The sequence below is a fragment of the Mytilus trossulus genome, chromosome 9, assembly GCF_036588685.1.
Source record: "Mytilus trossulus isolate FHL-02 chromosome 9, PNRI_Mtr1.1.1.hap1, whole genome shotgun sequence".
Taxonomy (NCBI): Eukaryota; Metazoa; Mollusca; class Bivalvia; order Mytilida; family Mytilidae; genus Mytilus; species Mytilus trossulus.
This window is the reverse complement of record NC_086381.1, coordinates 17872379-17897234: the sequence shown is the minus strand read 5'-3', so window position 1 is coordinate 17897234 and position 24856 is coordinate 17872379. Positions and strand designations below refer to the sequence as shown.

Here is a 24856-nt window from a genome sequence, read left to right as displayed (position 1 = left end):
AAAATTTAGATAGTGCAAGTTTGAACAATCCTAACCCCTGATGTCAAAATTGTATCATTTGCTAATTTATAAATAACACCATCTTTGGCATTGACAAAATGAGGGTCTTGGTGGGTGTTTAGGTCTCATTTTTTTATAGTAAAATTAATAAGACATATTTCTGCCTTTGTTTTTTCAAATATTCAATTCTCTTTTTTAATCTTCAGCACATTTTCTTTATCCAATTTTCGTTTGCTCATTATTGTCTCATCTTTCGACATTTTTCTCTGTTCTTAATTGTTTATCCCTTTCATTCTCTAAAATATGTAAACACTATTAAAATATCGATGTAACTAAGTGAATGCCAGCAAAAGTGTAAGACAAAGAAATGTTGTGTCTTTGTTTTCGTGTGATGACATAGTCGTTTACAAAAGATTGATACAAAGACAAATTTATCAGAGACAAGGTACTTATATCAAAATAGGTTATATCGAAAACACAACATTTCGTTTCGTCGACAAAAATTTATCAGTCACGCTTCAATATAATTGTTTTTAATCATATAAAGTACGAATTTAAAGAGCATATTAATGAAAGGTGTTGTCAAATACAGCTTATGTAATCTATTATTGGTTGCCTTTAAGTATGAAACAACTATTTGTCGTATGAATTATTGAACTGTAAATTCAGCATGTACGACGTTCATTCTCATTGAACTAGTATATATATTTGTTTAGAGGCCAGCTGAAGGACGCCTGCGGGTGCGGGAGTTTCTCGCTGCTTTGAGGCCTATTGGTGACCTTCTGCTGTTGTCTGTTCTAAGGTCGGGTTATTGTCTCTTGTAAACATTCCCCATTTCTATTCCCAATTTTATGGCAAGAATGTAAATGAAGAACGCCTCCGAGTGCGGGAGTTTCTCGCTGCATTGAAGACATATTGGTGACCTTCTGATGTGGTCTGTTCTAAGATAGGGTTGTTGTCTCTTTGACACATTTCCATTCTTAGTTTTATGTCCAGAATGTAATTTTTTTTGCTTTTAAATCTGTCTTTGTCCAACTTCATTTTTTTATATTATTGATACAGATATAGAAAGGAATAAAATAAGAGAATGAAAAAAAATGTAATGTTATTTCTGTTAGAATAAGTGGTTAAAGAAACAAGAGTTCCTTAGAATTCTGCATGGAATGGATACTCTGGATGCCCACTTGCCCTGTAATCGAATATGAACAGTTAGTGTTAAAGTATATGCAAATAAAAATAATAGAAACACATGACTTGTTTTGCTTAAAAATATTAAAAGGATCCCTCCAAACGGAGTTCTTTGGAATTTGGAAGAATGCTTAAAACCCTTATTCTGATAGTAAAGATGACTTGTCGATGACTATGTACAATAATTGAATACAGTGGACAAATGATCAGATGATCGAAAATACTTATTATTTCATATTGTTTTATATGATAAATGTATTTGTGTACTCTACAAAAGAAGAAATCGTCAATTATAAAATAAGCAAGAATATTTTGCGTCATCGAAACAAAGACAAAGTACAATAGACAATGGGGAATCTATCATACATAGAGAAACTTGACCATCTGATGACCTCTAGTTATATTGGAATGCTATCTTTGCGACTTTGTTAGTAATGTTGTGTGATTTTCTATTAAATTAACAGAAAGAACGATTGTATGACAACAAAAAAGAAGAATCAATAATTGCTGTATACGATTCTCTCATCAAAAGATGTTATTAAATATCTGAATTTGGAAAGATAATATTAAAACAAATGAAAAATACATTGTTTTATCTGTATTCCTGTCATGTAATGAAGTTATTTTAGTGTTATATTTAACATTGCCATTGAAGCCACAAAACCCGGTTCAACCCACCATTTTTCTTAGAATGTCCTGTACCAAGTCAGAAAAATAGCGGCTGTTATCTTCTAGTTCGTTTTTGTGTGTGTTGCATTGCCGTTTGTTTTTGTTGCACTTCAGTGTTTCTGTTGGTTCGTTGTTTTTCCCTTTAAATTGATGTGTTTCACTCGGTTTTAGTTTCAAACCGGAATTTGTTTTCTCTCAATCGATTGATGACTTTCGAACAGCGGTATACTACTGTTGCCTTTATTCATGATATAAATAAATACTGAACCTTACCACTTCTCTATAAATATTCGTGGATGTTTATCTAATGTCCATATCTGTTTCATCTCGTCTGGTGACAACGAAAAACTGAACACCTGAATTAAGAAGATAACTCTAATATTATTTTTTTTCTGAAAGTATGATAAGAAGTAAAATAAATAGGTTTCTGCTGTCTTGTTCATGAGGATAAAATTATTTTGAATTGATCATTGAAGTGCATTTTTGAAAGGGAATACATCCGTACAACATATGTTCTGATTCCTGTGATAACTGTGCTCAATAAATGAATACAAAAAACTGTGATCTCAGTATATAGACATTTTTCACAAACAAAACTTATCTGATTTAAGAAAAACAAATTACTACAAAGATGCTTTAATCTTAAAAAAATTACTGAGATAGTATATAACAAATTTAGGAATTTTGGAGGTTAACACGTATTTGAAATTCGATTTGTGAGCTAAACTGTAATTAACTTTGATTTCATTACCTATACAAATGGTTATACGATTACAGAACTTAATTTTTAAATGCAATATAAATGTGTGAGCAATTATCTATGATTTTCATAAGAAGGATTTAGACACGAAAATTGTTTCATGACAATTCAACACATCCGTTGTGTCCCATATCTTTAATCTACAACATTTTGATCTTACATTAACTACTCACATCAAAATTCTCCTTGATTCTAGACGGCGTAACTGATTTTGGAATCACAATGATATTGCGCTGTAATATGAATCTCAAAACTACCTGCCCAAAAAATATGCAATTAATATTGGATCAGCTTATTATCTATTTTTTAGATCATTATTTTAAATCAAATATACTCGTCCACTTTAACAATTAAAATCACACGTGGAAGCTCGAGTGACGAATGTCAAGGGTTCGAATCTCTCCACTAAGCAAGTAACCCTGATATTTCAGAGTAAAGCATGCTGTTAAAAGTACAATACTGTCTCAGGTTGAGGTGACATATCAAAACGTTTAAACCCGTAACATTTGTATTCACCTGTTCTAAGTCCGGAGCCTTTTGCTCAGTGCTTGTTGTTTGTTATGTGGTATATATGTGCTTCTCGTTTCTGATTTGTTATATATTTGTACAGTTGGTTTTCCTGTTTGCATACTTTTACACTAGTCATTATGGGGCCCTTCATAGCTTTCTGTTAGGTGTGAGCCAATGCCCCATGTACTTTGACCTGTACTTGTTTTATTTTCTACACATTTTGACTTGAATGGAGACTTGTCTCATTGACACTCATACCACATCTTCTCATATATACAATGGGGTATGTCAGGAAAATGTGTCTGGGTATGGATGCCATGTCTTCATTTAAATTATTATCACTTTGTGAGCTAGCCCATTATGGCTAATACAAAGAAGGACTCATATTTGTTTTGGGTCCTCAATGCTCTTCAACTTTGTATTCGTTTGGCTTTTTTAACTATTTTGATCTGAGCGTCACTGATGAGTCTTATGTAGACGAAACGCGCGTCTGGCGTATAAAATTATAATCCTGGTATTTTTGATAACTATATAATCATATTCATATCGCACAAACATGATATGCATGTTATTTTAGCTACTTTTTATTTTTTTGTATTAAAACATCACTGCTGAGTCTGTTGTCAAAGAAACTCGAGGCTGGCATACACAACTTATATTACGGTATCAATATTAATGTGAGTTTATCCACGTATTATCTTCTGAAACGTATTATATTTATAATCGTCAGAATTGTTGGCATAGAAAATATCAGCTGAAGATAGAAAAATCCTACATTTTTTGTAATACGTTTTTTTGTCCAAAATTTTCATAGATTTTTTTTAATTTACTCTTAAATAACGTTCATATTCCAAATATCATACTAAATTTTATTGTGTACATAAAGAATTTCTAAACTGTGATACCATTGCTGTGTTTCATCCCATGAATCACCCTTAATAAATGGCTGTACTAAGATCAACACTTAATAATATTGATATAGCTGTCTTCATTTGACAGCTTATATTGCATTATTTTTGTAATTAATTCTCCTCGCCCTGACTCATCATTCATTTTACCTGGGCTATGGTTTTGCCTTTCTTCTGAGCAATATCCTTAAGAATAGGTTCGTCAAATATGCTGGGTTCTTTCCCTGTTCGCCTATATTATAAATAAAAACTATTATTGACATACAAGTAGTCAGTGAGTCGGTGTTATAACATTTGAAAGGTAATAATGTTACGTTTCATGTTTGACCCTCACTATTAAAAGGTCATAATGTTATTTATTTAAGAATGACCAGCACAAAATTATAATGCGCGCGTTTGTGTTGTATATATTTCATGTAACAACACATTGACTTTATAAGTTCTTAGACGATTTAATAAAAGTTCAATGTCAATATCTATTTCCTTTTAACAAAAATTGTTCTATCTGTCAGAAAATCTTCTAGCAGATAGTTGAATGCAGAGATAATTTATTTCTGTATCATCGGTTTATCTCTAATTGAAGTCATATTATGTTATTATGGAAAACAGTATACATGGACCATTTTACCTACAAAGGACTATCTGGGTTCGCTAGAGGTGCATAAGCCGTAACTGTTATGCATTTTGACAAGCAGAAATCCGCAAGCTTTTGGTTTAAAAAATAAGGATGTATTTCCACCTACAAACAAAATTCTTATATTAAGATATGACATACAATATTATGCAACAAATGTTGGTGTACTGTTAGTTGTTATTCTAGGCAAATAAAAAATACCTTTACTACTTTAATCTTCCATATTTTAACATCATCAAAATTCTTTAGAGGCATTTAAGTAATAATTTTAAATCTGCATTTTGCGCCTGTCCCAAGTCATGAATCTCTTGCATTTGTTAGACTGGTATGATTTGTTTTAATTCTTTTTCAATTCGGGTTAATTTATAAATTTATGAGTATAGAAGTACGTTTATTTTCGCTAAACTGGTACATAATTTTGTTTTGGGGCAAGCTGAAGCCTGCCTCTGCGTGTGTGATTTCCTCGCTGTGTTGAAAACCTGTTAGTTACCTTGGGTTGCCTCTGCTCTTTGGTCGGGCACTTCTTTTTTTGCATATTCCATTCTCAATTGTATTGTATATTATCAATGGGAAAAAACAACATTTTAGGACTAGATTTTAAATTAATCTTACCTGTAGATTACATGGTTTTATCCGGGCACTTTGTAGGATACGTTCTATCTGTGACTTGTTGAAGTTAGACAATCCGATATTCTCGGCCATGCCGGCATCAACTAATTCTTCCATACCCTGCAAGTTCATAAATTCGAAGGTAAAGATGATATAGAAATTAAGAATTTAAGAACAAATAGAAAAAAGATTGAAGTTGCAAGTACCGACTATAAAACGAATTCGAAAATGACTCGTAAAAATCAATGAATTTCACATGTGAACTTTGTCGTTCACCAAAATAACTCATGATACTTGACAGTTTTAGACGCCTTGAAATGTATTTGGTTTATACTAACATTTTGAAGAGAGATGATTGTAATATATCTTCAATCGTAAGATAAAAAATTAAAAGTAATACTAAGTGAAATCAGTATATCAATTCATCGAAAAAGATTAAAAAAGATAAACAAAATATTGATCTAAAAAAAATTTAACAAGATAAAATGGGCTATAAAAGATTTTTTACTTTTTAAATTTTTCAATGAGTATTATTTGAACAAAAAACCAAGTTCTTTGTTTCAAGAAGATGGATATATTTCTATCATAAACCATTCTTTGTCAATATATCGGATTTATGTAACATGACAGCAGGTTCTTTGATTTTATAAGCGAAAGATATTTCTATGACTATGATAAATTATATTTTATAAGTATAATTCCAAAATATTTGATTTTACTCCATAAATCAACATTGTCATGTCTTGGTGTCTTAGAAATGCAAGTAAGTGAACTATACCTTCCATGTATCTACTATGTCGTGATTCTCAAACATAAACTGGTCATTCTCATCTTTGGGAAATAAATCATCTCCGTCCTAAAATGAAGAAAACTATTGGTTTATCATTTGAATAAATTTCTGCCGTACACGACAAAAATGGTTCAATTTTATGATTTAGCAATGAAAAAGGATAAGAATAGTTCAATAAAATTTAAATTTCCCAAAAACAAATTCCTCTCAACACATCCAACCATAGAGCAAAGTAATTTGGTCATAAAATAAAGAATGGAAATGGGGAATGTGTCTAAGAGATAACAACTAGACCACTGAGTAGATGTTGCGCAAGGCAACAATTGGTTCTTAAAGACAGTAAGAAAATCCAATACCCATATGCCAGCTTTAGCTGGCCCCTAAACTAAAATGTTCATTAAAGACATAAAAACAAATCATTTGATAGAAGAAGGAAAAATCCACGAACAAATTAGTTTTGTATCGTTAGGTGTAATAACAGATTTCTTTCTAGAGAAAAAAAGAAATCGAAATTCTAGTACGAAATTCTAATACGAACACAATATAAAGTAATAACCTGACTGCTCTACGGCCAACAAAATCAGACGTCACCTCAAAACAAATGTGTAAACACACAAATGTGCAGGAGCATGGTATTGTTGTGATGAAAGTCGATGAAATCAAAATTAAAGTCACTATGTATAGACCCTTAAACTTCTTTTTACTATCAGTATCTAAAACTAAAATGTGTTTAAATATAAAAAAAAGAAGATTTTAAAAAAGAACACTTACACAAACGGTCTAATTTATGTACAAGAAATGAACAGAAACAAATATGTAACATAGCAACAAACAAAAACAACTGAATTACTGGAATCTATCACAAAAATACTTACCACTTAGATTGATCGTTTTTTTTGTGAAATCTATTTCAGGTTTCTGACTTCTGATAGGCGCATACATACAGAATGTGGCGGGGTTACATTAAAGTATTTTAATATACTAGTAAGTACTCACCTTAAGTGAAATGGGCCAGTGAATGATCAGTAGCTGCACACGGTCGACTTTAAGATTGTTCAATGATTTCTGGAAGTTTTCCTTAATATGTCGTCGATTGTGGTGTGTATCCCAAAGCTGAAAAGTTTTTGATATTTTATTGACTTTATGTTTCAAATTGGTTTAATGTCCAGTGTAAAGTTATGAAATTAATTTTAACGGTTCTTATCAAACAATTTAAATATTTTGGTTTTGTAAGTAATTACAAAATTAGAATAATTTACAATTTTAGAAACTCATTAATTTTAACATTGTAACGCTATTCTATATTGAAGGGTCTCGTGAGAGTTTTAAATTTAAAGTACCTGAAAGTCTGGTAATGGAAATTTTGTAGATTTGTGGGATATTTATGACTTATATAATCTATACTAACACTTTAGTACTTTTTTGTCGATAATTAGTTGCATCATTTCCTTATCTTGTTTTCTAAGATGAATTCGTCCTTTTTTTATGCAAATCATTAAGTTAAAACGGATTTTTATTTGCCATCTCACTAAATAAGCGTTTGCAGTGCATGTTATCATAATAGTGCAGATAATTCCAATTTTTTGTAGAGGCGATGTATAATTATACAAAATGTACTGCATTTCCCCCAATCATGCCCACAGAGGTCATCACTGCATCATGTTTTCTATTATAAAAACAAACCTGTTAAAAGATCTTAAAATAGAAAGAGACAACAGATGAAAAAGTGACATTTAACACTCGTTAGAAAATAGACAACGCCATGACTAGCTGGCAAACTATCTTTAAAAATTGTTTCAAGCCTCCTACCTTAGTCGTGATAAAGATTTCTTTTTTATCTTTAATAGTACCGTCATCTAACTTGGCCTGTATACCCTCTCCTACCTCCTTCTCGTTTAAATATGCATGGGCACAATCAACACTTCTGTATCCTATATCTATGGCATACTTCACTGCATCCCTAACTGAACCGGGTCCACCCTGATTGAATGATTGCAAGTTAAATCAATGACTTAACGGTATGTTTCAGTTTTTTGTGAGCAAGTATCTTAGTGTTCATCATAACAAATAGACAAATATAGCTGTATTTGCAACTCCCAAACTACTAAACACTTACCTTTGCAGTTTAAAAAGTTAAAAGGCCTGGCATCAACTTTATATATAAAGTAAAAAGCATTTTGTGTTTTATGAAGATAAAATCTTTTTTTTGGATTTTGATTGGCATATTTTTTTGTTCCACTATTGTAAAAATTAAAAAAAAAAAAAAAAACAACCTACAGGCAACAGTAGTATATCGCTATTCAAAGTCATAAATCGAATGAGAGAAAACAAATCCAGGTTACAAATTTAAACAGAAGGAAACACATAGGAAATCAACGAAACAACAGAAACACTGAATGGCAACAAAATAATACTGACAAGGCAACACGCACACACACGAACAATGAGATAATAATTCCAATTTTCTGCTTTGTACGGGAGATTTACCAAAAAAATAATGGTGGAATGAACCGGGTTTTGTGGCTAGCCAAACCTCTCGCTTTTATGGCAATGTTAATTATAACACTGTAATGACAACTTTACATGTCAGGAGTATAATAAAACTGCAAGAACATTTAGAACAGAGAAGTATACAAATAAACGATACAATGTTCATTCTCAAGGTAAATAGTACATTTTGACATGAATAAAAACGTACACGTAACATAAACTAGAACAGCACACAAAAAAATCACAAAAGAAACAAAATTGTCCGTTACACGACTGGATCAACGTCACAAAAGTCACAGGTAAATTTCTTAAAATTTGATATAAGATTAAGTTTATAATTATGTTATTGAATAAATTTTATAACAATTACAAAAATATAAATAAAGAGTTGTGTTAATAACTAGATAATGTATTGTATTATCTACCTATGTCAATATTTCTCCCAAATCAAACTATAAAACAAATAAATCGTGTTCATATAGTTGCTTTAACTGAAATCTTATAAATAAACTGGGTGATTAATTTTCTTTACATTTGCATACGAATAGAAACAAAAATAGATATACAACTACAAACGATAACATGGATAAGACATTTAACAATATTCGGTCTGAATCATAAATACATCATCATAACTGAATATATGAAAGTTGGATAAACAAATACCGTCACCCGTCTTGTACCAATGCGAATTACATTCAGCATAACAGTCAGATTCGAAAGAAGGTCATGTTTGGAAAATAAAAGACCGGACTTAACACCTTAATTACATTTACTGTCAACTCAATACTACCTTTAACTCATCTTTTGTTGTGTAGCAATCTATTGTATTTCTATTGTTCATGCCAATCAAGGACAAGCAATAGAATACAATACAGTTGTCAATACCTGCGAGAGAGCATCTCAAAGATTTACCTAACTTAGTGTATTTTTACACCTTTTGCAGAAACAGAAAAAATGCCAAACAAAATTCAGAAATAGTTCTATCTTTCTGAAATACAAAATGCATTGAACTTTTATATATCTAGTGGATACCATGCTTTAAATCTTTCATAACTAAACAGGTAATTCCGTACAAAATAGTTTTTGAAGTGAAAATACGGCCGCATTTGTTCATTTGTTATGATGAACCTTCAAAATTCGTAAGGGTTCCGCGGAACCCAGTGTCTTGCCTACTTTTGATGTTAATCGCAGGTTCATCAAAATGTCGGAAAAAATAAGTAAAAATATTCCTTTCGATAATATCTTTTTATATTTAAGAAACTTCTGTCTACGTGGGACGCTTTATGAATACAATAAATGTTTTAAAAACTTTAACTGCAAACTGTATGTAATGTTAATTGGAAAATCCATTTATAACATGTATAAGTAAAATACGGAAAATCAGGTAAAAAATTTCAACAATTTTGTTTTAAAGATACTAGCTTCTGTCCAAGTTTGGAACCATTCCAGGATAGTTTAAGAAAGTTATTTTAATTTCAAATATCCACAGAGTGAATAATAGTGGACCCCGCCGCCGACGACAGGAATGTAGGATCGCGAAGTATCGCTTTTCGGCTGAAGTCGAATGCTCGACAAAAAATCAAAATTTAAAAAAAGAAGTAAAAGTTACATAACAATTCATTTGCAAAAAATGTTCGGTGAATTAAATATCATATACGTGTTATACCTGTTTCGTAAATTCAATGAAACATACTGACGGTATTACGTAACTATCTATATCAGAGCTTGATGATTCAAGAAATCTATAAATAGAATTACTTGAACTTAACATTAAAAGTAGTACTACATTTGTCGAAGAGTATTATACTTACCGTTACATTATGGGTTCCTAACCCAATCACAGGATATTTTGTTCCATTCGGTAAAACAGCAAACTCTGCAATACCTGAACTCATTTTTTATTCTGCTTGTATCTAAATCCTTCTAATGTATGTCAAATTTTATCTACGAGTGTCTTTCGGTATTCCTAACATTTGTCAACTTTCAACTTTACATCTTATCACAGATAGTGATGTCTCAAGTTTTGAAAGCGCCATGTTTGTTTGGGAAATATATCTTTATTTTTCGCCTTTTTTGGTTTTATCAGTCCTTTAACATTTGTATCAGGTAGTATTAGAATTTGAAAAATAGACTGATCAAATTTATTCGTTCATTGTGTAATCATACGTTTTTTGATTGAGTTAAGTCTGCCAATTGATATTTTATCGTATGTTTTTATATGTTGTGATGTTATGCTATTGTTTCAGAAAAAGGGAGAAGGTTTGTGCCCATTAAAACGTTTAATCCCGCTGCAAATGTTTGCACCTGTCCTAAGTCAGGAATCTGATGTACAGTAGTTGTCGTTTGTTTATGTAATATATTCGTGTTTCTCGTTTCTCGTTTTGTTTATATAGATTAGACCGTTGGTTTTTCCGTTTGAATGGTTTTACACTAGTAATTTTGGGGCCCTTTATAGCTTGTTGTTCGGTGTGAGCCAAGGCTCCGTGTTGAAGGCCGTACTTTAACCTATAATGGTTTAATTTTTAAATTGTTATTTGGATGGAGAGTTGTCTCATTGGCACTCACACCACATCTTCCTATATCTATGTATATTTGAACAGAAAAATATCATGTTTTATCATCAAAATCTCATCCACAAAATAAAACCACAACCTTCATGTTGTCAACGTGAACAAGGTTGGATTCTTTGTGTTAAGTAATTAATTCTTTGTTTTTGACAACGGTATTGAAAGACTCGCATTTTTGACATTATTGAATAACTGATCAATAAATTGTCGCGGATGAGAGAAACACAAAATGTGCAACCACCGATATTACGCTAGTACAAAGACAACACAAAAATGAAATCAACGACTTATCATTTCATCTCCAATCATATAATTTAGAAATGAAATAATAAAATCAAGATGTATAAATTTAAGTTTCTGTTTATTACAAATTGCATCTATATAATATTATTTCTGTTTTCCGGTTAACACATACTGTGGAAAGCTGTGGATTCTTGTTTTATAAGCCATTATTTACATTTCATGGCTGGAAATAGGTGTCGTCCTTGTTTGAAACAAGACGATGCTAGTAATCGAAAGCAAATGCATCCATTACATCATTGAATTGCTTGGGCTAAAATTTTCTTGTAAAAAAATAATATTTAACTAGTTGCTAAAAAACACATGTTCTTACGATTGTTTAACGAATTTCAGAATATAAGGAGGATAGATTTCCACTTTAAAATTCCCTTTGCCTGGTCACTTCTTGTTTTAACATTATAAGATCTGTTTTCCTTGAATCCTCCAAATCTAATTCAAAGTTCGAAAATATTTCATTTAGAATGGAAGTGACAACTGAACAATTATATATCGTGTAATTAATGGTATCCAATACAAAGTTAACGAACCTATAGTAGCCTAAATGGTCTTGGTTCTTTCTTTTTTTTTTAGCAAATCCTCTTAACTGTGCTTTGTAGCCTCGTTGTCTAACAAATTCACCACTTTATTTAGTTTTTTTTTCACCAACCTCCATTTTTCATGGGTAGCAAGGCTTCCTCATCTTCGTAACAAGTCGGGAACATCCTCGTCTATGTTTGTTTCCTCTGTTTTTTCTATTTTTAGAACCACTTTCCACGTTGGTGGTGTTGAGAAAGCTGTCATATTGCACTCCTGGAGTGCCTTTTCTTCACTTATCATCTGTGATGTGATCTAGCCAAGGGCTTGCAAGTTTGATTTATGAATTCAACAAATTAAAACTACTCATTACTCTGGAATATTTCGAATATTCCTACGACTGGTAAAAAAAAAAGAGCAAAAGTGGTTTTGTCGTTTTGTCGTTTCTTTTCCTCTTTCAGTTCACTATAAAAATTGATAACAAATTTTCTAATTCCGTGTCGGAGATACAGCAAGTTGAGAGATTTGACGCTTGCAGTAGTGAATGGTTTATTTGCAATTATTGTAGGTTGAGAAAAAATAGGAAACATGTAAATGCATCTGAAGGTAGGATTTACATGAAAAAACTACCACAGCTAATGTGCTTTATTTTTTATTTTTAAAGGTTTCGTCTATTCACTAATTAATTTTGACATATATATCTGCCTCCATGCAAACCATCTAAAAACCAGCGAAATACTCCAGCTCAGATACAATCTCCTCAGTTACTTCAAACAGATCATGTTACAACTTCCCCAGTTACTTCAACGAGCTCTGATATAACCCATTCAATTACTGCAACCATGACAGATACAGCCTCCTCAGTTACTTCAAACAGCTAATGTTACAACCTCCCCAGTTACTTCAACGAGCTCAGATATAACCTCTTCAATTACTGCAACCAGCGCAAATACAACCTCCTCAGTTACTGCTCAAACCTGCACCACGGTAAGATGAACAGCAATTACGATTTCAACTGAGACGATCTCATAGATTTAAACAAAGGAAACACACAGAGACAGCCATTTTCAAGTTACTGTAAATGACATACATTGTTAAACCTTCAGCAAAAGGAAGATAATCGAAATAAGAAAAATAAGTCAGTGGAGGTTTGAAAACAATAATTCAATAGGTACAAAGTTAATTAAATCTACGTTTAAGAATAACCAAAATATTATTCACATGCAGTATCTCCATTTTTTATTGCATTTGCTAAGGTTTATCAAGTTTAAATTTGTGGAATGAATCAAATACAATTGATAATGTTATAAAGTTTTAGATTTAAAGAGTTGAGTTAGATTTAAAGAGTTGAATTATATGTCAATCTTTGTTTTAAGACTCAAAGAGCTTTTCAATCGTTGCTTTGGTGAGATTAGATGTGTATACATGAGTTTTTTAATTGTAATAAATGAGTTGTATTGAATGGTTTATGTATGTATTTTTTTAATGTTTTGTACTTAGGAAGGGTATTGTGTGACACTATTTTTACTGTTTTTATTAGATGACAAAAATGATAATATAAAAAATATTCTACTATACCACCTTAGTGAAGGAGGCATGAAATGTAACCTTTTTCTCTGTTTGTGTGTCTATGATCATGAGTTTATTTGTACCAAATCGGTTTCTGTTTCCTAACTTTAGTTTGTTTCAACCAAATTCTGTGAATCAAATACGCCTTGCTGATTACCATAACACAGCGATCAAGTTTGAATTTTGGTGCACTCAAACTTTTCGACAATTATATTTCTTTTCAAATGAAAAATTGCTAAATGTTCGTTTCTGTTCTCTAACTTTAGTTTACAACTCAAAAATGTTATGAATCTTTTACACAATGCTTATAACTACAAAACCCAGACCAAGTTTGAATGTTGGTGGTGGCACTGGTACCGTTCTAGAATTATACCCCTTCACAATTGTTAATAATGCTACATTTATAGTTTCCCTTGACTAACTTTAGTTTTTCTCGACTCAATGTTAGGAAACTTATACATAATGCTTATAACCACAAAACGCAGTTCAGATTTGAATATTTGTGGTTTCACTTTTACCGTTCTAGAGTTGTGTCCTTTAACAAATGAAATAAATGCTATTTTTTTTGGTTTCCGATATCTTATTAACTTAAGTTTACCTGAACCAAATGTTATGAAACTTTTACACAATGCTTTTTATCATAATACTAGGATTAAGCACACATTTGGGTAGTGTCACTTTTAGAGTTATCAGTTCTTCTTTTCTTTGTAACGTTATATGCAAGTTGGAGCATCAGCTATGTCCGATGGACACATTCTTCATATTTTTTTCAAATGTATTTATATGTTTGTCCTTCACCGTACCTTATTTAGAGAATCTAGTTCACAATTTATACAAACAAGACATTGCTAAACACAATCTGAATCTATACTTTACAGCTCAGTAATTATTATCTAGATATATACAAACAAGACATTGCTAAACACAATCTGAATCTATACTTTACAGTTCAGTAATTATTACCTAGATAGGTTTTGTACGTTTTGTCTTCTTATGTATGATAGGAATGCTCAAATGTTCTAGAAGTTCTAATTGGATTTAAATAAAGCCTGGTGTCGGTGTATGTATACATATTTTAATGAACCAGTGAATGTTTCAGTTTACTAATTTGCTATATTTTCCTATTAACGATATTGTATATGCGATCGATATGTTAAAGTTGTGATTAAAATTTATAAAAATTGAACCTCCGCGGGAATAGTTTACCTAGTTTATCGATGATTTCAAGTTTTTCATTATTATTTATTTTAAAGAGATGCGAGGTGTAGAATTTATACTTGAAATGGCAATGTCTCTTCCCTGATCGTTAGATGGAATTCATAAACTATTGGTCATTAATGTGAAATTTCATGGGTATTTTTGTTTGTTTCAAATAAAGGTAACAGTAGTATACCGCTGTTCAAAAGTCATAAGCATTAGTTTTCAACAGCGTTCCAATGTATATAAAAAAGGATCAGGGTGCAGTGTGTTCCTTTAGAAATGCCGATTGCATATTGAAGATGTCTGTTGGTGTAAGGTCTTCCCTGTCGTGACCCTTTTTTTTTGTATTCAGTAGATGTGAGTCTTATTGTCAAACATACATCATCTATTTACATACTAAAATTTCAGTAGAATCGCCGTCATTCGACAAACAGTAAACAATAATACAATATAATAAGCCTAAATGATTTTATTTTTACAAAAAAAACATCTCAAACCAGTTAATACAACTCAAGTTAAATGTGATCTTCAATATTCGTCGTGGAATGCATAGTACTTGTGATCTTTGGCACTAAAATATAAAATGTAAATCTTGTTTAATAAAATGTGACCTTAATTATGTATAAGCAGTATTGTTTTAATGCCAACTAATTGTACTTACTTGTAACACACCAAAAGGCAAATTTGCTGACCTAAATTTCAAATGAATCATTAGTACAAGAACTGTAAAGGTAACGCCACCAAAAATCAACTTAAATTTGTGTGTGTTATGGTAATAAACATAGTGTATCATATTTAAAACATTTGGTTGAGGCAAACTTAATATACAAACGGGAAACGAAAGTATCAGCATTTTTTTACATTTAAAAGGAGCGTAACTCGTAGAAAAGTAAAATTGCCACAACCTTTTGTGGTAATAATCAGTGTGTATTTATTTAGTTTAAAAATATTTAGATGAGACAAACTAAACTTAAATAACAGATACCAATTCTGCAACGTATAACAGACGTGATCCATTCTTATGATAATTAACTCATACGTAACATAAAACTCACATAGGTTCACTATAAAAACGTAGATTTTTGTTCAATGACCATATTTTCTGCATTTCTTCATCTGTAAGACTGAAACTAAAAACCTACAAAATACGTTATAAAAAAATGTCATCTTTGACTGTAACATTTAAATATCTTAACCGACTCCAATCTATCAGTAAACCAGTTGCACACTAACATAAATCATATTTTGACTCCATTCCTGTATGTAAGAGGGGTAGGAGGGGTGACATATCGAATTCTGCAAGCAATAAAACATTCTCTTCCGTATCCCGATAGAAAACTTATCATAAATTTCCTATTCTCAAAAAGAAACACTTATTCCCGATGTCCTGAAAAATATTTTTCTGTCCCTCGAGGATAAAGTCAATTACTCTACTTGCTAAAGAACAAAAAGAACATGCACATATATCTGCAAGATTTTAATACTTTCGAAAAAAATAATATTAGTTTCAAATTAAGATTTTGAATTTGGAATATCAAATTTCAATTTTGAATCTCGAATGGTCTGTTTTATGCTTTCGACGATGTTTTTAATATCAATAATGTCGCCTCTGATAAAAAAACGAGACTACACATGTTTCAAAAACTACTGTTAAGATTATGTTTCAAATATGATCAGAATTTTATAAATTAAATGTGATACTTACATCAAAATTTTCCTTAATTCTACTTGGTGTGACAGATTTTGGTATAACAACCAAATTTCTTTGCAGATGAAACCGTAATACTACCTGAAATCAAATTGAAAATAATTAATATATACCATCGAACAGGTTTTGCACATATAGAACAAACGTAATGGCAATTGATACCATGCTTTGTTCTATTACTCACCGACTAACCAATTTCAAAATTTACTTAGTTTAAACATATTTATTTATAGTGGATTGGGAAACAAGTTTTGCAACTTATATTAATCCCTTTCCACTTTGCGGGTGCGAGTGCTGCCTTGTATCGGCATTAGCCTACTCTTTTTCGAAATCTACAAGGGTGTCTTTAACGTGCAAGAGATGTGGCTCTCTCTTAACACGGGCCAGCCATTTATCGTCCCCGTCCGACGGACTATCATCGTTTCCTCAAGACCATACTCGCAAATGGTGTCAAGGGAGAGCCGAAAATTGAGTTCCTGAAATTTTCATCCCAAACGGGAATCGAACCAGGAACCTTTGTGTTAGTTACTTATAGCGGAGGATTAGGTACAAGTAAATGAGTGGGGTTTTTTTTTGTTTTTTTTATTTCATTGGTATGATAATCCCTAACTTAGGCATAAAGACTACCACAAAAACACGAGGGATGAACACAACATACTTCAGAATTGCAATTGAAAGAACTGTAGTACACTTAAATCTGTTATTCACAAATAATCTGTACACTCAGTCGTTACATTTCCAGTTCATGTTATTGTAATCATAGTAAGGTGGCTTCATCAGTATGCATTTTCCCCTCAGTGATCGAAGGTTTGCCATAAAAAATACATTCATAAATCACAGCATATACGTTGTGTCAGGAAACTTACTTGTGTAATAGATTTCCCCTTTGCTTTCGAAATATCTTTCAAAACTGGTTCATCAAATATGATTGGCTCATCTGCACTTTTCCTGAAATACAAAATATTGTGAACCAGAAAAGGAGAAATAATGATTAAAGCTACAATTAACCGACACCTGAAATTTAAAATTTATAATATTCTTCCTTCTTTAGATTTCAACATGTGTAAACTATTTTAAGCCAAGAAGCTACCTGACAAAACTATTTATCTTGTTGTAGAGAGCGAGACGGGACGCTTCTGCAGCGATTCTCTCAAAGATATCGTTGACAAAACTGTTCATGATAGACATAGCCTTTGAGGATACTCCTGTGTCTGGGTAACTTTTGAAATGATATATTTTAAACAGCAATGTACTTACATTACCAAATGAATTGCATACGGAATATATGTGTCACAAGTTAACTAGTTTGAATCTTATGAGCTTGTGTTAACTATTCATATTTTAATGTACACCACAAAAGTCTGTACAGTGCGGCACTGCCAGTTATAAGTCCAAACTGTAAAAGTTCATGACAATTTTGTCACTGTTTTAGAGAGAATCGTTTCAAGAGATGCTTCATTGGCTGAAATGCAGTAATCGCTAAAATTTATTAACTTGAGGTGGATCGTCTGTGTATATATATCTAACATTGTTGGGTTGATGTTTAGACGAGTTGTATATATTTTCTAAGATATACTTTGCCAAAAAGTATTTTTCAATTCTTTTTCAAAAATATAATAAAAAGTATGGGTCTTCGTGCTATTTTTCAAGCTACTAGCAGTGCAAAACTACCCAATCTGCATAGGTTATTTATGGAAAAACATTGTTTTATGAAAAAAAAAAGAAATCTATGTGATTCTTTGAAATAAAATATGAGAAATTAGGTTTTATGATATGTTTTAAGAAAAGAATAAGACAGACTGGATTCCATGAACTTGTTTACATGCTAAAAGATAAAAAAAAAATCATTTAACTATAAGAGTTATCTCCCCTTAAATGAATAATTTGCACAAAAATTGATTCAAACATAACCAAACGTTTTGCATCTATTAAAACAGTTCAAATAATGCAACACATCACATTATTTTCTTTATTCAAAAATCTTCCACATTAATTGTCAATCTGTCTTAAATTTTGCAGATTTAAGCAAAGGACAAAACCGACTGTGTACTGCTATTTTACAATTCAAGATGTCGGAATTCAGTTAATCTACCCAAATCAAATTGCTTACCAAGTTCTTCCTGCATTTCCCAGGGGTGCATAGGCTGTCACTGACATTCCAACAGATTGGCAGAACTCAACTAATTTTTTATTGCAAAAATATGGATGTATTTCGATCTAACAGAGAAACAAAAATGGATAATAAATAAACAAAATTAAATATAATATAATGACTAAAAAAAGTCAAATGATTTTTAGAAAATAAAATTGTATAACAGCTTTGTATGCCCTTCTTCTATTCACATATGTGAAACCATGTGAACATTTCATTCTATTTCTTATCTAATGTAAACATTTGTATAATTTTCTCAATTGAAATTTTAAATGAAAAAGAAAACAGTTGAATCAAATGATATTACTATATACTTTAAAAATCCAAATACCTGCATATTACATGGTTTTATTCTTGCATTTTTTATCAGTCTCTCAGTCTGAGCTTTATTAAAATTTGATATTCCAATGTTTTCAACCAGTTTTGCATCTACCAATTCTTCCATTGCCTAAATATAAAACACAACATTTAGAAATACTAAAACATTTCTACTAAAGTGTGTATATGCATCTACCATGTCAGTAAGCTATCTACATAGTTTTAGTAAACCACCCAGGTCAACACATCTACTTATTCAACAATACCCAATCGCATGCTAGGCTCTTAATAGTCCTGAGTCAGAGCTCTGCAAATATCCACAGCCTTTGACATCTAAGTAAATTTGGTATTTGATGCACAGTTGTCTCATTGGCAATTATGTCATTGATACATCTTCTTTTATTTGTCTTTTATCTAATTAATATATCGATTTGTATATGCTTAGTTGATTTAAGAGATTTCAACATCGGTAAACTATTGGTAATTATAATTCAAATATAAAAACATACTATCCACACTTATCTGTGTGCACACTTGTTAAAATTCAAATTTTAAATTATTATGATATATAATACTAACTAATACGTTAACTAAACCTGTGTACTTACCTTCCATGTATCGACGTAGTCGTGGTCAGAAAATATAACATTTCCATCTTTGTCTTTTGGGAACATGTCGTCTCCATCCTTAGTAGAATGAAAATTTGCTTTAAATAGTATTCCATTGGTTTGATAGAAAATGGTAACAGGTAAATTATAATGTATAAATACTAAAGTAGGGATCTGGGTAGGAATCCTTTAATCCTGTATTCTTATGATATTGTTTAACCCAGTTTTGCTATTCTTCATAAATTTTGCTCATTAGTCTCGATTCTTTATATTTTATCACCATATTATTCTTTATCTTTTATTTATTTTTTTCTGTAATATAGGCTCTATATTTTCTATTTTCTATCTTGTAGTTGCCTATATTTATGAAATGTATGCCTATTATTTCCCTTTCTGTAACGCAGACCCTCTGACCTGATTTTTTTTTATAAATATGTACATAAAGCGAAGTGTCTTTCGTACTTCTAATTGACAATTCTTTTGTTGGAGAAGAAAATAAAAAAAAAAGAAGGAATGGGTCGAAATAATTTTACTCTGAGATGTCTAAACCTTAAAACCAAATGGCCAGTGCATTAGGAACAACTGTACAGATATAAAAACAAGAATGTGTCCTCAGTACACGAATGCCCCACTCGCAATATCATTTTCTATGTTCAGTGGACCGTGACATTGGGATAAAAACTCTAGTTTGGCATTAAAATTAGAAAGATCATATCATAGGGAACATGTGTACTAAGTTTGAAGTTGATTGGACTTCAACTTCATCAAAAGCTACCTTGACCAAAAACTTTAACCTGAAGCGGGACAGACGGACGAACGGACGGACGAACGGACGGACGAACGGACGCACAGACCAGAAAACATAATGCCCCTCACTATCGTAGGTGGGGCATAAAAAATAGAAGAAGATGTGGTATGATTGTCAATGAGACAACTCTTCACAAGAGCCCAAATGACACAGACATTAACTACTATAGGTCAACGGTACAGCCTTCAACAATGAGTCTACTCTGAAATGTCTTACCTTAAAACTGAATGGCCAGTGCATTAGGAATAACTGTACAGATATAAAAAATAGGAGAAGATGTGGTTTGATTGTCAATGAGACAACTCTTCACAAGAGACCAAATGACATAGAAATTAACAACTATGGGTCACCGGTACGGCCTTCAACAATGAGTCTACTGAGATGTCTTACCTTAAAATTAAAACCAAATGGCCAGTACATTAGGAATAACTGTACAGATATAAATACACAAAAAAAGAAGATGTTGTATGGTTGCCAATAAGACAACTCTTCACAAGAGACCAAATGACTCAGACATTAACTACTATATGTCACCGGAACATCCTTCAACAATGAGTTTACTCTGTGGTGTCTTACCTTAAAACCAAATGGCCAGTGCATTAGGAACAACTGTACAGAGTCTACTTACCTTAAAACCAAATGGCCAGTGCATTAGGAACAACTGTACAGAGTCTACTTACCTTAAAACCAAATGGCCAGTGCATTAGGAACAACTGTACAGAGTCTACTTACCTTAAAACCAAATGGCCAGTGCATCAGGAACAACTGTACAGAGTCTACTTACCTTAAAACCAAATGGCCAGTGCATTAGGAACAACTGTACAGAGTCTACTTACCTTAAAACCAAATGGCCAGTGCATTAGGAACAACTGTACAGAGTCTACTTACCTTAAATCCAAATGGCCAGTGCATTAGGAACAACTGTACAGAGTCTACTTACCTTAAAACCAAATGGCCAGTGCATTAGGAACAACTGTACAGAGTCTACTTACCTTAAAACCAAATGGCCAGTGCATTAGGAACAACTGTACAGAGTCTACTTACCTTAAAACCAAATGGCCAGTGCATTAGGAACAACTGTACAGAGTCTACTTACCTTAAAACCAAATGGCCAGTGCATTAGGAACAACTGTACAGAGTCTACTTACCTTAAAACCAAATGGCCAGTGCATTAGGAACAACTGTACAGAGTCTACTTACCTTAAAACCAAATGGCCAGTGCATTAGGAACAACTGTACAGAGTCTACTTACCTTAAATCCAAATGGCCAGTGCATTAGGAACAACTGTACAGAGTCTACTTACCTTAAATCCAAATGGCCAGTGCATTAGGAACAACTGTACAGAGTCTACTTACCTTAAAACCAAATGGCCAGTGCATTAGGAACAACTGTACAGAGTCTACTTACCTTAAAACCAAATGGCCAGTGCATTAGGAACAACTGTACAGAGTCTACTTACCTTAAAACCAAATGGCCAGTGCATTAGGAACAACTGTACAGAGTCTACTTACCTTAAAACCAAATGGCCAGTGCATTAGGAACAACTGTACAGAGTCTACTTACCTTAAAACCAAATGGCCAGTGCATTAGGAACAACTGTACAGAGTCTACTTACCTTAAAACCAAATGGCCAGTGCATTAGGAACAACTGTACAGAGTCTACTTACCTTAAAACCAAATGGCCAGTGCATTAGGAACAACTGTACAGAGTCTACTTACCTTAAATCCAAATGGCCAGTGCATTAGGAACAACTGTACAGAGTCTACTTACCTTAAAACCAAATGGCCAGTGCATTAGGAACAACTGTACAGAGTCTACTTACCTTAAAACCAAATGGCCAGTGCATTAGGAACAACTGTACAGAGTCTACTTACCTTAAAACCAAATGGCCAGTGCATTAGGAACAACTGTACAGAGTCTACTTACCTTAAAACCAAATGGCCAGTGCATTAGGAACAACTGTACAGAGTCTACTTACCTTAAAACCAAATGGCCAGTGCATTAGGAACAACTGTACAGAGTCTACTTACCTTAAAACCAAATGGCCAGTGCATTAGGAACAACTGTACAGAGTCTACTTACCTTAAAACCAAATGGCCAGTGCATTAGGAACAACTGTACAGAGTCTACTTACCTTAAAACCAAATGGCCAGTGCATTAGGAACAACTGTACAGAGTCTACTTACCTTAAAACCAAATGGCCAGTGCATTAGGAACAACTGTACAGAGTCTACTTACCTTAAAACCAAATGGCCAGTGCATTAGGAACAACTGTACAGAGTCTACTTACCTTAAAACCAAATGGCCAGTGCATTAGGAACAACTGTACAGAGTCTACTTACCTTAAATCCAAATGGCCAGTGCATTAGGAACAACTGTACAGAGTCTACTTACCTTAAATCCAAATGGCCAGTGCATTAGGAACAACTGTACAGAGTCTACTTACCTTAAATCCAAATGGCCAGTGCATTAGGAACAACTGTACAGAGTCTACTTACCTTAAATCCAAATGGCCAGTGCATTAGGAACAACTGTACAGAGTCTACTTACCTTAAAACCAAATGGCCAGTGCATTAGGAACAACTGTACAGAGTCTACTTACCTTAAAACCAAATGGCCAGTGCATTAGGAACAACTGTACAGAGTCTACTTACCTTAAAACCAAATGGCCAGTGCATTAGGAACAACTGTACAGAGTCTACTTACCTTAAAACCAAATGGCCAGTGCATTAGGAACAACTGTACAGAGTCTACTTACCTTAAAACCAAATGGCCAGTGCATTAGGAACAACTGTACAGAGTCTACTTACCTTAAAACCAAATGGCCAGTGCATTAGGAACAACTGTACAGAGTCTACTTACCTTAAAACCAAATGACCAGTGCATTAGGAACAACTGTACAGTGTCTACTTACCTTAAAACCAAATGGCCAGTGCATTGCATTAGGAACAACTGTACAGTGTCTACTTACCTTAAAACCAAATGGCCAGTGCATTAGGAACAACTGTACAGTGTCTACTTACCTTAAAACCAAATGGCCAGTGCATTAGGAACAACTGTACAGAGTCTACTTACCTTAAAACCAAATGGCCAGTGCATTAGGAACAACTGTACAGAGTCTACTTACCTTAAAACCAAATGGCCAGTGCATTAGGAACAACTGTACAGTGTCTACTTACCTTAAAACCAAATGGCCAGTGCATTAGGAACAACTGTACAGTGTCTACTCTGAGAAGTTTTAGAGATTTCATTGTATTCTCTTTCATATCTTTTGGATTATGGTGAGTATCCCATAGCTGTTAATTAGAAATGTTCACTATGTATTAAACATTTGATAAAGAATGCTATCAGAATATCATGAAATCACGTATTTTGCTGTTTAAATAAATGTATGTCATTGTTATGCTTTATAGTATATCTACATAATCATTGCTATGATTTAAATATGTTCAAACACTCTTTACAAGATACATTCATTTTGTTATTATCATTGATCAATTATTTTGTCAGTTGAATATGCTTTTAAGCGTTAAATACTCTTAAACGCAGGAATCTATTCCCGATCCTCAAATTCAGATCATCATGATAGGGTATGCTATATATAGCCCTCTTATTTGATTTTTACCCTAAAGATGTATTCAATATTTACACACTGATTAACTATCAATCGGACAATGATAACTTGACCTGTCCGGTGTTATAAATATGTACAGTTATGTACGAATATTCCATTTAGTACATTATAAAAAGAAATTCTCGGAACTCAATACTTCATTGAATCCCTGGTGCCTAAATTAATATAATAAATTTGGTTCAATAAATATAGAGAAAGATGAAGATAATCCAATAAGAACACATACATTTTGTACAATTATGTCAGTGAAACAAATAGATACGCAAACCTTTGTTGTGATGAATATTTCTTTCTTGTTTTTTATTGTTCCGTCGTCTAGTTTTGCTTGTATTGCATCCCCCACTTCGCCTTCGTTTCCATAAACACGGGCAGCGTCTACATGACGGTATCCTATATCAATCGCATATTTAACAGCTTCAAAAACAGCACCTGGTTCACCCTATAAGAATTTGTAAAATGTAAAATGAAAATTTGACACACTGGTATTTCCTATGGAAAGCCACAGTGAACCCCCCGATTATTATTATTATTATTATTTTTTTCCCCTTGGAAATACATGGATACAAATAAATCTTCGGCTTTGACAATCCCGCCGATTATTATAAATTCTACAATCTCCAACTTTTCAAAATCTTCGGCTTTTCAAAATCTACGGCTTTTCAAAATCTTCGGCTTTTCAAAATCTTCGGCTTTTCAAAATCTACGGCTTTTTAAAATCTTCGGCTTTTCAAAATCTACGGCTTTTCAAAATCTACGGCTTTTCAAAATCGTCGGCTTTTCAAAATCTTCGGCTTTTCAAAATCTTCGGCTTTTCAATATCTTCGGCTTTTCAAAATCTTCGGCTTTTCAAAATCTTCGGCTTTTCAATATATTCGGCTTTTCAAAATCTTCGGCTTTTCAATATCTTCGGCTTTTC

The 24856-nt window shown here is 32.5% G+C and overlaps 2 protein-coding genes across 2 annotated transcripts in view; both read right to left on the bottom strand.

Annotated features, from left to right (window-relative positions):
- Positions 1-1100: 1100 nt before the first annotated feature.
- LOC134683651 (aldo-keto reductase family 1 member B1-like) lies at positions 1101-10689 on the bottom strand. The gene is made up of 10 exons (XM_063542963.1): positions 10373-10689; positions 7878-8048; positions 7065-7181; positions 6057-6134; positions 5282-5398; positions 4668-4774; positions 4186-4267; positions 2791-2874; positions 2131-2213; positions 1101-1189 (listed from the first exon to the last, which is right to left on the bottom strand). Exons 1-10 carry the CDS (start codon positions 10454-10456, stop codon positions 1147-1149), a joined length of 966 nt encoding a protein of 321 aa, XP_063399033.1. The 5' UTR covers positions 10457-10689; the 3' UTR covers positions 1101-1146.
- Positions 10690-15169: 4480 nt separating this feature from the next.
- Positions 15170-24856, bottom strand: part of LOC134685229 (1,5-anhydro-D-fructose reductase-like) — a 75010-nt gene continuing 65323 nt past the window's right edge. Inside the window, exons 3-11 of the mRNA XM_063544750.1 lie at positions 24209-24379; positions 23486-23602; positions 19497-19574; positions 18902-19018; positions 18529-18635; positions 17285-17366; positions 16416-16499; positions 15766-15848; positions 15170-15281 (exon numbers count right to left, since the gene is read on the bottom strand). Of these exons, the coding sequence (XP_063400820.1) occupies positions 15239-15281; positions 15766-15848; positions 16416-16499; positions 17285-17366; positions 18529-18635; positions 18902-19018; positions 19497-19574; positions 23486-23602; positions 24209-24379 (882 nt within the window). The 3' untranslated portion in view covers positions 15170-15238. The remainder of the gene's footprint in view (positions 15282-15765; positions 15849-16415; positions 16500-17284; positions 17367-18528; positions 18636-18901; positions 19019-19496; positions 19575-23485; positions 23603-24208; positions 24380-24856) is intronic.